The 16,915-nt window shown below is 38.2% G+C and overlaps 1 protein-coding gene across 2 annotated transcripts in view; it reads right to left on the bottom strand.

Annotated features, from left to right (window-relative positions):
- Positions 1-16,915, bottom strand: part of asic4a (acid-sensing (proton-gated) ion channel family member 4a) — a 142,686-nt gene that overhangs the window by 9,500 nt on the left and 116,271 nt on the right. Inside the window, exons 5-10 of one of the 2 annotated variants that reach the window (XR_008572527.1) lie at positions 11,875-11,928; positions 9,076-9,229; positions 8,708-8,799; positions 7,315-7,394; positions 6,429-6,545; positions 1,770-4,588 (exon numbers count right to left, since the gene is read on the bottom strand). Coding sequence is in view for 1 of the 2 variants with exons in the window: in XM_054788199.1 (XP_054644174.1) it covers positions 4,460-4,588; positions 6,429-6,545; positions 7,315-7,394; positions 8,708-8,799; positions 9,076-9,229; positions 11,875-11,928 (626 nt within the window). In the remaining variant the exon portion in view is untranslated. Of the gene's footprint in view, positions 1-537; positions 4,589-6,428; positions 6,546-7,314; positions 7,395-8,707; positions 8,800-9,075; positions 9,230-11,874; positions 11,929-16,915 lie in introns of those variants that run through there. The other variant, XM_054788199.1, reaches the window with a different exon arrangement.

The raw sequence follows: 16,915 nt of genomic DNA, 5'->3' as shown, positions 1-16,915 counted from the left end.
TCCTTCATTTTACAATTTTTATGTATGAAAATGCTTTATTTAGGCCAACAATGCATACAATTTTGCTTAAATATGCACATGTTTAACTAATAATAAGCCTTAGTCAGCCACAAAACAGCGACCATTAATTAATTAATTAATTAATTCCTGAAAAGCCGTGATATAGTGAGGGAGTGATAGTCAAACCGTGATATTGCAAGGGATTACTGTATAACTTTTCCCCCAACCTAATTTTCAAAAAATGTGTGTGGTTTCATTATATGTTTGGTTCTCATAATATACTGGAACTGTTAAAAAAAAAAAAAAAAAAAAAAAGAACCAATTTTTTCTTTAATATTTCAACTCCATGAGCCGCATGGTGGTCTAGTAGTTCGCATGTTGGCCACACAGTTAGTCAGGCGATCGGGAAGACCTGGGATCGAATCTCCGTTGGGCATTTCTGTGTGGAGTTTGCATGTTCTCTCCGTGTGTGCGTGGGTTTTCTCCGGGTACTCTGGTTTCCTCCCACATTCCAAAAACATGCATGTTAGGTTAATTGGTGACTCTAAATTGTCCATATGTATGAATGTGAGTGTGAATGGTTGTTTGTCTATATGTGCCCTGCGATTGGCTGGTGACCAGTCCAGGGTGTACCCCGCCTGTCGCCCGAAGTCAGCTGGGATAGGCTCCATCCATCCATAGAAAATGGATGGATGGATTTCAACTACATGCTACTAATTTTCCTCATATTATGAGTGTATTCTCTAAAATTGCAACTTCTTTTCTCGTTCTCGTTCTCCTTTCTTGTAATATTTAGACTCTTCTTGTAAAATATAGTATAAAATATAGTATAGTAAAAATATAATATAAATATTTTGATGTTATTCTCGTAATACATTTCCTGCAACCTAATTTTCCAAAAATTACTTTATTCAATGTTTTGTTTGTTTCCAATAATATTGCAACAAAAAAGTATTTTTCTTCAATATTTAAACCTTGTGTTCGTAAAATGACATTATTTTTCCCCTCATAATATGACGACAATATCATTATTAGATTACAACTTTTTTCTTTGAATACTTTATTGTCGTAAAATTACAGCAGATTTTTCACATTTTGCTGTTTTTTTTTCAGTTTTCTTGTTGAATTATATTTTTAGAATAGGCCGCGGGACAATAAAAAAAACAGCTGCAGGCCACAAATGACCCCCGAGCCACACCTTGGACACCCCTGCCTTGCATTATTGTGCATGATTGTCTAACTCATAACAGACTAAAAATAGATTTCGTCTGACGCCACTGTGCACATTCCTGCGTTACCTTCCAGATATGGAAGATGAAATATGTAGCACTTCTGATTTTGATTGAAAATGAAAGAGATTGCGGATAATAACAACAGCAATAAAAAAAAAATGCAGTGCAACTGTACTTGTTATATAAAACCGTACTTGTTATATAAATCTGTGCTTGTTATATAAAGCCCGGCAAAGGAGACCCAACGGTGAGGGCAAAAGAGGAAGAAACTACTTTGCAAACCCTATTAACCCTGATTAACGTTCCAGTCTCTGAAGCAAACTGATTAAGTTCAAATTGCTCAGCTCTATTTTAGGCCACTTAACTGCAAACGAATCATACATGTTTAACATCCCATAAACTCCATAAACTGTGTACTCACCCTTAACTCAGACGACGAGCGATGGAGTGGACTTCACGCTTTTAATTTAAGTGTAAAAAGAAGTTGGCTGCTGTCAATTTTTACAAGATACGCGATAAAACTTAGAGAATACTCACCATAACTTTGCTGATTGCTACTTGTGCCGCTTTCCAGAATTACCGTCATCACCACCACAGGTTTTCCCTTTGCCGTCACTGGTGCCCTTCTGTGGTGGCATCACACAAAAAAAGCCAAAGAAAAAGCAAATTTCACCACCTTCAAGTGCAAATATTGATGTTACGTGTTTAAAAAAAAAGCATACAGTATAAAGAAATAATATTCACAATCCATAGTATTTTTGTTACCTGTACAAATGTATTGATATTCTTGCTCATTTGCAGATTTTAAGTGTACAGTAATTGCTACAATCGTGATCGCATATAAAATTACCTTTCTAAAATGTATAAATAACAAAAGCATTACTGAAGTCATATATTAATGCATTATAAACTACAACCATTAAAACAGAAGCTTTCATTTTCCACATTGGATTTGACAGTATTACAATGTTCATGTTACAATGTACAACGCTACTCACTAACACCTTCACCACAAGTCAGACGACGTGTATCACGTGGAAAGATTCCCGCTTCCGTCAGCACTGACAGCTCAGCTCCCGTATTCCTTGTAATAACACTTGTCGAAAATATAAACGCAATTTGTTTTTGCTCCCATTGTTCATGAGTTAAAACTTCTTCTATGCACACAAAAGGCCCATCTCTTTCAAATATTGTTGACAAATATGTCTGCAGTAATCCTTCGTTTATCGCAGTGACTCGCTTTCACACCCGGCCGTGATAAGTGAATTTCCACAAAGTAGGATTCCTTATGGATTTTTGTGTACTTGTATATTTTTGCAGTTAGAGCATAGAAAACCTGTCTATGACCTTGTAAAAATGTTTAAAAAAACATTTTTAGAGCCCTCTAGACATGAAATAGTACCCCATAGTCATCTTTACTTCTGTATTACCCAATATAGTAGACATAGTAAGAGAAAATAAGACATAAGACATAAAACTTGTGCTTTTGTGTGTTGTTGTAAACGTGTTCTGGTGGCGCAGACAGGAAGTGACGTCGGGGGTTCAGAGTTGAGTTTTAGCTCGGTGTGGGTTACGGCCACAACAGCAGCCCGTGTTAGGGATTATTGTGCCTGCTGTGAGATAATTCAAACCTGCAATAAAAGCCTGTTGTTCCGGCGATCAAGTCTGACACCTACTGACCAGTATAGAATACTACATAGCATCACAACGTCTTTGAATGCGTCTTCTGAGTGCCTTATATTTGTTTTTTATTTATATTTATGCTCAAAAATGCTTCATTTTGTCATGTTCTGCTGGTACTGCTCTGCTGCCGCCTGTCTGCTCTCTCTTGCAGTGCACTGCTGGTCCTGCCGGGGCGGAGCCACCTGCATACACCTGAGAGCAATTACAATCAGGCCCTCTTAAGCCTTGCTGGGAGTCTCACTCTTTGCCAGATTGTTACATCGACTTCACTCGCTCCTCGTTCAACCTCCCTCTAGTTGTGCATTCTCATGTGTTGCTCTTGTCTGGTCGTTTGCTATCCTTGCATTCTGATGAGTATTTATTCTGCGTTTAGCATTCCTTCCCCGCTTGGCTTTTTTTCCAGCAGCGCTTTTGGTTCCTGTTGTGTGTTTAGTATTTTCACCTGCTTGGCTTTTTTTCCAGCAGCGTCTTGTGTTCTCATTTTTTAGCGTGGCTTCGCTGTACTTGGGTTTTGTGTTGTATGTTTTTGCTTACTCCGTTGGGAGTACATTTTTGGATTCAACATTTTCTCCACACCTCGGTGTACGTGTCTCTGTTTTGGGGTCCGACCATTGGCAAACAAATTTAGGCCAAAAATAAGAAAATATGCATGTTTTTGACAAATCATAGGCTATATTCAACCACAAAACAGCAAGATTTATTAATATATTTTAAAAAAAGCCATGATGGAATGAACCTGTGTCAGTGAGCACTTCTCCTGTACCGAGATATCAAAATGCAGACGAGGCAGCATGATTATTGCAGAGGTCTGCCTTAGGCTGGCCACAATAAAAGGCCACTCCAAAAACGTGCAGGAACTGTATTGTACACATGGAGATAGAGTTCAGCTCATGAAAAATAGGAACAAAAGCAAAAGTCTTGCCTTTATATTTTTGTTGAGTGTAGATTGAATATAGCACAAAAGAGATTTATCTTAGAAGGTTTTATCTTGTATACAATATAGAACATATAGATCTTAGTATCTCTTTAAATGGTTATATAATTTATGATATTGCAATGGCTTGATGCAGTGGCACAGTTTGTTCTCCGTGGAAGTCGGGGCAATAGCTTTTGGAAAAATGGACCAAGGTGGATTTAGAGATAGAAATGAATAAATCACATTTTTCTTTTTTTCTTTTTTTTTTTTTGTATAAATTGGATTAAGGGGTCATGCAGTCCTCCTCTTGTTTTCTTGTATGGCATCAACAAAAACTGGTCCTATGAACACAAAGTGCCCGACTTCTCAGAGATACAGCTAAAGTGGTCCCCAGACAAAATAAAAAAACAACAAAAAAAAAGCGGTGTCCAATTTGTGCCTTTTTTTACTGTACACACGTGGTTTGTTAGCAGCACAAATTTGGTGTTGGACTTTGGCTGGAGCTTTTTCACTGATGACAGCAAAGAACTGGCACATATGCAGAAGGTCTCTTCTTGATGGCGACGCACACGGCGCCTCCTCTTTAGTTGTCAATGCAAACGAAAGGATGGAAAAAGTATGGCTGCCTCTAGCAAGTGAAGTCCTCAAACACCCCGTGGTGTCCAGTGTGATGATGGTGACGGTGGTGGTGGTGGTTGGGGAGCATTGTGTTGGCGTACGCCCCCTCTGGGTGACTCCGTGTCATGGCATTGGGCTCCTGTTAAAAGCACAGAACATTCCAATAGCACAGTTTTACCTCGGTTTTTGCGATTCATTTGTTCCAAAAGATTAGACAAAAACTGAAATGTATAAAAACCAAGGCAATTTTTACCAAAGGAAATAATGTTAATCCAATGAATCCCTTCCAGTCACCCAAAAATATTCACAACAAATAATGTTATTTTCTCTAGAGTTACATGCAGAAAATAATGAAATAATTAAAAATGACAAATGGATGGAACTTATTATTGGTGCGGACTTCCTGTACATCCCGGCGAGAACCTGTAGGGTGCTTTGTTTGGATTTCGTGGAGCGACACAGTACAGGACAAACGGGCTAGTTTGCTACGTGCAAAATTGTATGAAAACCGAGACAGGTCCTCAACCACTGTGCTGCCGTGGGCGGGGCCAAACTGAACCGTGGAAAACAGTGAAAAAGTCAATAATGATAATAAAATAATGGTAGTAAAAATAATACAAGTAAAAAATGTAAATCATTACATCAAATGTTATTTAAATGCTTATCAATATTAGAAATGAAAAATGGAGACAAACATCAATTTACAAATTACCGACCAGTTTCCTAAAATGATCGAGAATCTATTCAATAATTTCAAATGTATTAATTAGAATGAATTCTTCACAGATAGTCAATGCGGATACAGAGCTAACATTTCAACTTCCATGGCACTGATTGAAATTACGCAGGAAATGACCAACGCTATAGACCACAGGAAGTGTGCAGCTGCAGTACTTATGGAGCTCACAAAAGCCTTCGATACCATTAATCATAACATCCTAACTACAAAATTAGAAAGGTACGGAATCAGAGGATTAGTTTTGAATTGGGTTAAAAGCTACCTAGCTAACAAGAAGCAATATGTAAAGCTAGGAGAATACACATCAGCAAGTTTAAATATCACATGTGGAGTACCCCAGGGGTCAATACTGGGACCACTACTATTCAACATGTATATCAATGACATCTGTAAAATGACAAAAGACTTAAAGTTGGTATTATTTGCGGATGATACTGATGCCTTTTGTTCTGGGGAAAGTGTTCAAAATAACTTGAAACGTTCTGAATGGATTTGGATGAAATTTTCAGGAATTGTCGGAAATGGGATATGGAAGACCTGATTAATTTTTAGGGGTGATCCGGATCACCGTCTGGATCCAGGAATTTTTTAAAGGATTCTTTAACATGGCGGGATAGGACCATTGTCGGCATATGTGCATATAGCTCCACAAAAAATGGAAAAAAATACAGGAGAAGTTTCTAACAAGTTCTACAAAATATCAAAGACTGATCCAAAAAATCTAGGATTATTATTTTGGTGTGAATCACAATATGGGGGAACTATGGCGCTTGGCGGAGGCTTCTCTAATTTACTACTGCACTGTGGAGAAATACTGTATATTCCATAATGTATTCCATAGGTCCTTATTTCTAGGATTTGGGCAGTTTGGACACACTTCAAGTACAAAAAAAAGAGAGAATGAAAATGGCTTCAGCCACTCAAAACAGCCATTTCTTTTGCCATTCCTTCTGCTACAAACACACGACATAAGCGATACGGAGCCACTGTCATACTGCATTTGAGACGCGTGATCTTTGGGTTCAAGCGAGACCAAAACATTTGCACAACATCTGAGTAAATTGTGCAACAAACAAACCCAACATTCCAGCAAGTGGTTCTCATTAACGATGAACATCGAAATGGAAAAATAAAAGTTTGTGTTTTCCTGAATATGCCCTTGTGGTTTCTTAATAGAATTCTAATGCTGCAGCTCCACATGAAAAGTACAATCGTTGCCGCAGTGCAGAATGTGCTGTACCTCTGTTTCCATCTCCTCCAGACCCACTGTTGCCACAGTGCTGGGCTGCGGTTGCTGCTTGCTCTTCTTTTCCTCTTTTTGCGGCCTCAGTAGACGTTGTAATCGTTGCTTGATTACCTGTTTGCAACCGGAGATGACGGGACAAATACAAAGACAGCAATTTTGGTGTGCAAGACACTCATCAATAGCTGAGAATGAGATGATGACGAGACGATGACACATAAACGCCTTTTATAAACACTCATAGACGCAACAAAGACTCTCATCATTGGCTCAGGCCATGTCGTCATGGGCCTTGCCAATCTCCATGCAATCCTTATGTGTTCAAAGCCTGTTATTGCAATAACTGTTAGGAACTGCTGTGTTCCTGAAACGTGTACTCTTACCGCTCACAATGTCGGCTAACATAACAGTCTTACAAGCCAGAGATACAACTCAGTGGTCTGGGGCCTGCTACGATCACTTAATCAGGCAGCATGACATTAGTCAGAATGCACGATAAATGACATCAGTCAGAGGGGAATTTGGGGTGACATTTGTTCCGGGCACGCTGAATTGAGGCCAAAATAGGGTCAAAAAAGGGCTTGTCATGTTTAATCGGATTGCTAGTGGCTTTTTATCCTGCTGATTCTTGGCCTACAGAGTGAGGGCATTGACAGCATTGACTAACCCCAAGTTCAACTCACAGACAGCATGCGATTTAATGCTTCAGTGACAGATTCGTGTGAGGGTGATGATGGTATCAATATGCTAATGTCTCAAAAATCAGTGACCAATATAATGAATTCATTTATCATGCAATAATAATGGTAACATAACCGCTAGTACTGATCTGTCTAGGTGGAAAAAAAGACGATGAGGGAGAAGCACACAGAGACCACAGTACCTCATAGATATAATCAAGTATTTCTAAGATGGTCAGGATACTGGCTCCAATGAAAAGACCCATCTGTCCACCAATGTCACCTAAAAACAAACAATAAAAAAGACATTTAAAAAATTCTCAAACATGCCAACAAATGTTCTTTTCATCTCTTAACAAATATACTTATTTATTCAGTGGTACCTCGGTTTTCGTACGAAAACCCAAACAATTTTTTCCGTAAGATATAATATAAACACAGTAAATCTGTTCTAGAACCCTGGATGCCATCTTTGTACTTTGCAATGAGTTCTATCTTGAATTCAGTGGTGTTTCTCACCTTCTTTATCACATTGCTGGCATTCACAACTTTCTTTGGCGCCATGGTCGATACTTAGCAGTCGCACTTAATAAAATATGTGCGACTAAGTCAGCAGGCATGGGGTGATTCCCCCGGAATGATTCTGTACAGGGCAAACGGACTAGTTTGTTACGTGCGATGTTGTATGATAATCGAGGCAGTGTACAAATCATACAAAAACTGGGGCGTTCGAAAACTGAGGTTTTATTGTACAGTGGAACTTTGGTTAGCTTTATTAATTTGTTACAGAAGGTCCGACTGTAACCAAAACGTACTCTAACCGAATCCATTTTTCCCATGAGAAATAATAATAAAAATAATAATAAATCCAATGAATCCGTTCCCGAAAGCCAAAAATGTTAACCTTTTTCTAGTTTTACAATGATAGTTTTATATGCAGAAAACAATTAGATTTGCATATAAATCCATATAAATGATGAATGAAAGGAATAAACATTTAAATTAAGGTTTACATTTAGGGTTACTTAATATGAGTGTTCCCAAAGACACTACAGCGAGACACCACACAGACTCCACCTTCCTGATTTGCTGTGAGTCATTTCTAGAATCACAGAGTCAGTCGCTGATGACATCATAGCCAGGCGACGGAGCTGACTTTCGCTTCATGTTTCCACGTATTCGCAAGCTAATAAGCTGCTAACAAGGACTTTTATGATAAAACTAATTTAAAAACACAGCTGGACTCACTGAGTGTATTAATTAAACGACAAGATGCACACCATGTTGTATGCTAACCAGAAAATATACGCAAACCGTGGCAAAATTTTCAACATTATCCAAAAAAACACGCTAACCGGGAAGTATGCTAACCAAGGTTCCACTCTGTGTGTGTGTATATATATATATATATATATATATATACACACAGTATATACACAGTATATATATATATATATATATATATACACAGTATATATATATATATATATATATATATATATATATATATATATATATATATATATATATATATATAGATAAATAATTATCATTATTATTATTGTATTATGTATATATAATGTATAAAATGAATACCTAATAAACCTGCAACATCGTAGGCTTTCTTTTGCTCTATTGTTTCATAGTTTAGAGCCTCAAAAAAGATGTCCAGGACCAGGAAGTTGTCCCTGAAAATAAAGTTAGAATATAAAAAAAAAAAGATGCAGACATTAAATAGATGCTATCCACTGAACATTTGCAAAACTCATATCAAATTTGAAATAATGCACGCAATGACATACCTAAATACCATGTATATGTATGTGTATTGCTAACTGCTGCTATAAGAAATACTGTATACTGTATACTATACTGCTATTCTGCTTATGTTGTGTGGATGAGATCACAGGATTAAGGTCCAAGTTAATGTAAGTGAGGTTGATTTTCCTCTTGAAAGGGCCTACCGGATGTAGTCTTCGGACTTGGCGTATTTCCTGGAGAGATAGCGAGCCGAGCCCTTGCTGGGGATTTTGACCATGGAGAGCTCTTTACCGTAACGGGTGAGATTGCAGGGCGTCTCACATGGACAGGTGTCCCCACTGGTCTTTTGGAGCTGTGCTGCAATAGATCAGAAACAACTCCTAATCTTATGACAGCAGGCTCAGGTCTCAGATGAAAAAGACAGGATCAGAAGGAACATCCACAATTCTAGTTGTGAAGAGATGAAATGTTTTCGGTGTAGACAGGAAGTAGCTAAAGCAATCCCTCGCCACTTTACGCTTTGAATTTCAAGGCTTTACTCTTGTCACATTAAAAAATATATCTATTAATTAATAAATCATGCTGTTTCATGGTTGAACACGGCCTGTTATTAGTCATTTTCACGGATAAAAATGGCTAGATTAGCTAAAATATAAATATAAAGCATTCAGAAGATGCATTCAAAGACATTGCAATGATTTGTAGCATTCTACACTGGTCACTAGGTATCAGTACTGTAATGCCCGGTGAGACACACAAGCACCAGACTTGATTGCTGGAACAACACGCTTTTATTGCAGGCTTTAATCATCTCACAACAGGCACAATAATCCCTAACACGGGCTACTGTTGCGGCAGTAACGCACAACAAGCTAAAACTCAACACTGAACCACTGACCTCACTTCCTGTCCGACCCCAACTCAGCGCCCCTAGCACAGTTACAGCAAGTTACACGAGTCTTATTTATGTCTTATAGGTCTTATTTTCTCTTATTATGTCTACTATATTGGGTAATATGACTGTAAAGGTGACTATGGGGTGCTATTTCATGTCTAGAGAGCTCGAATAATGTTATAACCCGTATTTACAAGGTCATAAACATGTAAACATTTTCCATGCTACTAGCGCCTTGCGCTCCCCGACACCAAATAGTGGGGCAGCACTGAAGCACTGATGCAGAGGGATGCAACCCTGCAGATAAAAATGGTCAAAAAAGTAATTTACACTGACTCAATCCCTCCTGTCTTCTTATTCTCAATGCTTTGGGTCTAGACAAAATCAGGTGTAGGAGCAGTAATGAAAGTTTAATAATTTATGTCTGTTAGATATTTATACGCAAGAGAACAAAGGCATATATTTTTAGTGTGATTTGGGGCATGAAGGCTCTTACAATATGAGCTTAGAGGTTTCATCAAGTATGGATACATAATTGTATTCAGTGTGACCCATATGAATATAATTCATTCTTATAAGACATATCTAAGATATTTTAAATACAGTTTAAACTTAATCAAAAGAGAGACATAATTAAATTTGGGGCTTATTTGACAGAAAAGACGTCTAATTATACGGCACGTGTGTCTGCCATAATCATAAAAATATCTATTATACAGCAACATTAACGCCACTGAATGTGCAGTACTATTGTTCGGTCCTAATATCGACTGGAAGACCAGATTCAAGCATGAGGAAGGGCGCAGAAATGGACAATATGTTTAATTTGAGCAGTTCAACAATAGAGGTCATCTCACTCTGAGGTAACTAAATCACAATGAGGAAGTCATTTGAAGATATCAACCCTGGCTCTGGCAGTGTGTATTTTTGTACGTTTTTAAGACAATCCTCGTGTGCCACGCACTCATGATCCGTGGTGGCCACCATTTTGCACATTCTCTGCAAATGTGCATTGCTAGTATATATTAGTTAGTATATATTATTTTTGTTGGTATATATTATTATTATTTATTACACTTTTAGATTCAGTCTAATAGCTCTGTGCATTGTCAGTCTACTAACCTTCGATAGACACCTTCATGACACACCCACATAGCACAATCAGAGTTGCACAACACTTACATATGACTGATTTTTAAAAAAATTCCCAACAGTCAGAATATGTCAAGGTGCTACTGGCACTGATTAACAGGAGTTAATACAATGAGACAATTTTTTTTTTTAGGTTCGCCTTGCTTTGTTAGAAATCATTATTACACCTTTAGATTCTGTTTAAATAGCTCGGGGCATTTCAGTCTAATAGCTTTTCATAGAAGGCCTTCTTGACATACTGTACATACTCACATAGCACAATTAGATGTGAGCAACATTTGATAAGGCTGATAAAGTGACACATCAAATGCATAGTTCTCACTCTCTCTCATACAAGTTTCACTTTCACACAAACTTAAGTTTCACGTTCTAGAGGGCCAAGGTCTGCTATATAGACTGTGTACTTTCATTCTGGGTGCTTCCTCAATCTTCCTCACTGATACTAGAGTCCAGCGCTGTAACCAAATAAATTGCTCTTATTTTTAATACAATTTGGAAACCTTTAGAATTGCGTGACCATTGACTACTTCTCCAATAGCTATGCGGTGACAAGAAGCGGGAAGAAAGGCTAAGGAGAAGCAATAGCCTGTGCAGCGTTGCTGTCTTGAGGCACAGAACAACCAGTCAGCCCGAGGCAGCAGAGGAAAAGAAGAGACGAGTAATCCGACACCACTTGTTGCCGCAATGATTGACAGCACGCAGGAGAATACAAGAATAAATTCACACATCAGAACTTGGTGGTGTAATGGTACAGCTGCTGCCTTTTGGGGTAGAGCCTGTGGGTTTGATCCAAACCCCTGACAGTTAAAGAAACAAATTCTGTTACTTTATTTCGCACTAAAAATGAACCATGCTATTCGTATTACTCCAAAACAGGCATCTGAAATGCAACTGTGTCTGCCTTCTCGGGAATCTATTATAATGACAAAAGAAGTGAAGGAAGATTGTTTCTTACCGAGTGCTTTGTCAACACAGTTGATTTTACTAGGAGGACAGATATCAGCCGTTCCTGGAGAGGAGAACACATAATGAGTCGGATCAATCACAATGATCAGTGACCCATGTCCACCGCTATGGGGAAGCATGGCTGTGAACAACACTGCAGAGCTAATCATTCATCTGGAAATAAAGGCAGACACACAGAGGATGACTTCCATTCACCAGGTATTACTGTCCTTGAGAAATGGAGCATGTTCCTGCAATCTTGACGCATATTTACAGTAAAAGTCTTCCAACAAAACAAACTGGGTCATTAAATCCAGGTAGTCATTAGCTACAAAAGTCATTAGCAAGGTTTGGTTTTGTTTGTTTATGAGCTAATTGCTGATTAGTGCAGTGAAATAGCATTTTTTTTTTTTTACACATTCACAGTTTTTCCAATATCACTGTATAATACTTTGAAATTAAGGTAATTTACAATAAAAATGTAGCTATTTTATCACTAAGAAATGAGAGGCACAGGCTGTGTAGTTTCCATCAGCTGTCCACATGTCATGGACAAGAACAACCTAATAGCTTTTTTGGGTGGTCAACCAAATATAGAAATAGACTCAGATAATAAAATATTGATTTTGCCCCAACCAAATCAAGGAAAACACATTTTTGCTTTTATGCCTTGGTGGTGGCTTAAAACTTAGAAGTGGAAGATGCCTTAAATAGCTTCACACGGAGTCATAAATATTAAAATGCAATTGTTGCAGTATATCGCCCAAAGTCAGCTGGGATAGGCTCCAGCTCACTCGTGACCTGAATGACGACAAGTGTGATTAAAAAAATGGATGGATGGCTATTCTGCTATTCTCATACAGTTTTAAAGCATTCATTTCTCGTCACTTTATACCCCAAATTTCACGGTTTCACTTAAAAAATATATTAATTAACACATCATTGCTGTTCTGTGGTTGAATATGTCCCATTATTCATCAAAAAATATTTACATTTAAGCAAATTGTACATAGTTTTTTGCCTAAATTACATATTTTCAAGCATAAAAATGGCTCAATGAACCAAAACACAAAATACATTCAGAAGACGCATTCAAAGACGTGATGATACGTACACACTGGTCAGCAGGTGTCAGTAATGTTACACTTATGAGACAAGAGCCACCACAAGAAGTACAAAAACAACAACAACAACAAGGATCTATATTGTGTTTTATTTTATCTTATTATGTCTATTATAGGGCAACACGGTGGCCTAGCGGTTAGCATTTTCTCCCCGTGCGTGCGTGGGTTTTCTCCGGGTACTCCGGTTTGCTCTCACGTTCCAAAAACATGCATGTTAGGTTAATTGGAGACTCTAAATTGTCCATAGGTATGAATGTGAGTGTGAATGGTTGTTTGTCTATATGTGCCCTGCGATTGGCTGGCTACCAGTCCAGGGTGTACCCCGCCTGTCGCTGGGATATGCTCCAGCATACCCGTGACACTAATGAGGATAAGCAGCATAGAAAATGGATGATTGGATGTTTATAATATTGGGTGATTATATTATTATATTGAGTGATACAAGAGGATAGGTGACTGTAGGGGTGTTATTTCATGTCTAGAGGGCTCTAATAATGGTTTAAAACATATTTAGAAGGTGTTGAACAGGTTTTCTATGCTCTAACTCCGAAAATGTTTCATTTATAAAGAAGGAATCCTACTTTGCGGAAATTCACTTATCACAGCCGGGTCTAGAACCAATTAATGCAATAAACGAGGGATTACTGTATTGTTATTACAGAGGAATGTATAGCTAACCAAACCAATCAAAGTCTGACAAACACCAACTCTACATACTGTACAAACTTAAAAAAAACAAACAAAAACAATAAACCTAATACAGTGGAGCCTCGTTTTTCATATGCCCCGGTTTTCGTAGGATTTGCCAAAATGCCGTGTGTTTTGGTTATTGTACAGCCAAACATTGCACCTAACCAACTAGTCCCAACCAGCTGCTCGCCTAACGTTATGAGCACATTACCCTGTGCTTGCTTCACTCCATTGGCTGTTGATTTTAGGATTTATTTCAAGATATTAAATCCCTAAATGGGCTAGGCCCCTCTTATTTATCTGATCGGGTGACTTTGCACACTTCTGCTAGAGCACTGAGGTCTTGCAACCAGTCTGGCTTACATTTTCCCACGACAAGGCTAAAAAGAAGAGGAGACAGCTTATGCAGCCGCAGGCCGACATTATGGAACTGTCTCCCTTTGGAAATTAAACACTGGCTTTCAATCTAATTTAGACTTATATATTTATTTATTTTTATGCAATTTTAATTGTTCTTATACTTGTACTTGTTGATTTTATTTTATTTTAAAACTTGTTAAATGTTTCTTATTTTAGCTATTTTATTAAATGTTGAGCATTTTATTTTCTTGGTCTGTGCATCGCTTTGGGGCAGCATTAACGTTTTTTTTTTAAATGTGCTTTATAAATAAACCTTGACCTAACCAGGAATTGTGTGCCCAAACAAAGCACCCACGCGTTGGTGACTGAGTCTCTGTGAAGAGTGCATCGTGGTGAGTTGGGGCACTACACACCAGGGAATCATTTAATCATCTTTAATATGTGCGTAACTCCATGTCTCCTTTCTTCCTGCCTATCAAGCACTGTGCTCCCTTACTGTCAATGGCGCCGTTCACAAGATGAGGTGTTCAAGTGCACTGCGCAACTTTGAGTGTTAGAATAAGCTTTCAGAAAGTCTCTCAGCTTTTTTTTTTTTCCATTGCATACTTTTACTTGAGGTGGCTTTCGTGTGGCTCTCCCCTGCCTTCCTCCCTCGCCGCTCATCAGTCTTCGGCAACAAGAGTCCTGAGTCAAGCGTGACGAGCAGCAGCTGGAGCCACTCGGCAATTAGCCAAGTGGGTATTTAGCGTCATCTTAGCGGAAGAATGGCGTCGGATTAGTCTCTGGACTTCCACGTTTCAGCCTTGCTGCTTTTTGCTGATTACCTTTTCACGCCTAACTGGTTACTTAGTCTTGTTCCCGTTTTTGAAGTTTTTCCTGCAGGCTAGATTTTGTTAGCCATTTGTTCAGTTTTTCAAGTTTCGCTGAAGAAACAAGGGTGGTCTAAATTTTTTTACTGTGGGCATGCTGGAGCCTATCCCAGCTGACATCGGGCGAAGGGGGAAATCACTTCTTCACACAGGGCCATGTACTGTAGGTTTGGATTTTGTTTCTCCCTTAATAATAAAAAAATCATTTTGTGTTTATTTGTGTTGTCATTGACTAATATTTAAACATGTTTGGTGATCTGAAACATCTAAGTGTGCCAAACATGCAAAACAATAAGAAGTCAGGAAGAGGGCACTTTTTCACACCCCTGTACATCTGTTGATCGTGTAACACCGTAAAACTCAGTGCTCTAACATTTTAGCAGCTGTGTGGTGGAGACCGGAAAAGATTTTTAATTCACGAGTTGGCCTCGCGCTCCCTTGACAGGCTTTTGAGCCGATTGCTCTCTAGAGTCCTATAAAAGAATTTTTGACTGTTTAATATTCAACAATAAATTGTGTTCAGTTGTGATAAGTGCAGCTCACTAATGTGTGGTGCTCGACACAGGCACTTTCCTGAAGCCAGCAGGGTAACGCTTCCACATTTATTACATCTGATATCTACAGTAAATAGAATTCCTGATGCAATACATCATCGTGGGAAGCAAAGTGGTTCTGCTGCTCTCTCCAAACTCCCCAGTGAACAGAGCTCACAAGCTGTTAATTCAAATGTTTCTCCCAAAACGGCCCCTTTTCATTTCATTTCATTCCAGTTCATTGCTGTCTTGTTCATTTGCACTAAAGTCTCATTTTAGTTAAGATGGCAATTTCTCTCCAGGATGGATGCGCAAATTAATTTCCTCAATTAATTTGCATCAAAAACAATGAATATACCTTACAATAGTACACATGTGACGTTATACCAGTGGTTGTTTTCTGTCTGTGTGATTGCAAATTTTGCAACAATATTGCTTGTATTAAACTGCTGAAAAAATAAAGTGAACACTAAATCACAATGTCAATCACACTTCTGTGAAATCAAACTGTCCAAAGAGGAAGCGACACAGATTGACAATCAATTTCACATACTGTTGTGCAAATGGACTAGACATCAGGTGGACAGCAAGACACCCCCAATAATAACAATAGATTTGATTTCCATTGATCATTTTTTGTGTGATTTTGTTGTCACCACATTCATTCAGATCTGGGACGTGTTCCCTTTATTTTTTTTAGCAGTGTATATGAGTCTCATTTCCAAGCATGCATTTAGTTGAAAGTAAGCCATTGCGTGCAATGTGTCAGGCCTGTTTCTTGTTGAGCCGTAGAAAAATGAAAGTATGTTATGAATGTATGTTATGCTAATTACGCATAATCTGTTTATTGGAATGTACATTTCAATGTCAAATCAGTTGTCACACTTGGAGGTGTCGGAAATCATGTAAATCGCTAATGCTATTCTCTTTCTCGCATATATGGGATTTCCAATAGAAATTAGCATTGAGGTACTGTATATACAGTAGGTTGATGGCATTGATGCATGCACTCTCTGGTATAAAATACAACCAGTTATTACACTATTTAAAAACACCCTGTGTGGTTATATTTGTGTATATTTGTGCAATCTTTTGCACTGATTAAACTGGAGAAAAAGTCAGCTTCGGTCATTGCAGCACATGTAGACGGACGTATGATTGAATCATTACATCTCTTTTCTATACTTGAACCCATCCAAATTAAGTACCCAGTTTATCTCAGTGACATGGCTGTTTGCACTCGTCTTGGTGACACACATGCTGAGCCAGTCTAGGCAGCACATTTTGTCGTTGGAAGATTGGCGTCTGAATCATATCCTCCAGATGATTAGAGAAAATGGCAAATAGGGAATCAATAGTGGTAAAAGTCTGTTTGACACACAAACCATTAGTTGTTTTTTTTTACTCTGTCACATACTAATAAACTTTGCTCAATCTTATATTTATACATATACTGTATATATACCAGAGGTGTG

The sequence above is a fragment of the Dunckerocampus dactyliophorus genome, chromosome 9 (assembly GCF_027744805.1).
Source record: "Dunckerocampus dactyliophorus isolate RoL2022-P2 chromosome 9, RoL_Ddac_1.1, whole genome shotgun sequence".
NCBI classification, from domain to species: domain Eukaryota; kingdom Metazoa; phylum Chordata; class Actinopteri; order Syngnathiformes; family Syngnathidae; genus Dunckerocampus; species Dunckerocampus dactyliophorus.
Note: the sequence above shows the minus strand (reverse complement) of the source record. Positions and strands in the feature narration are given on the sequence as shown.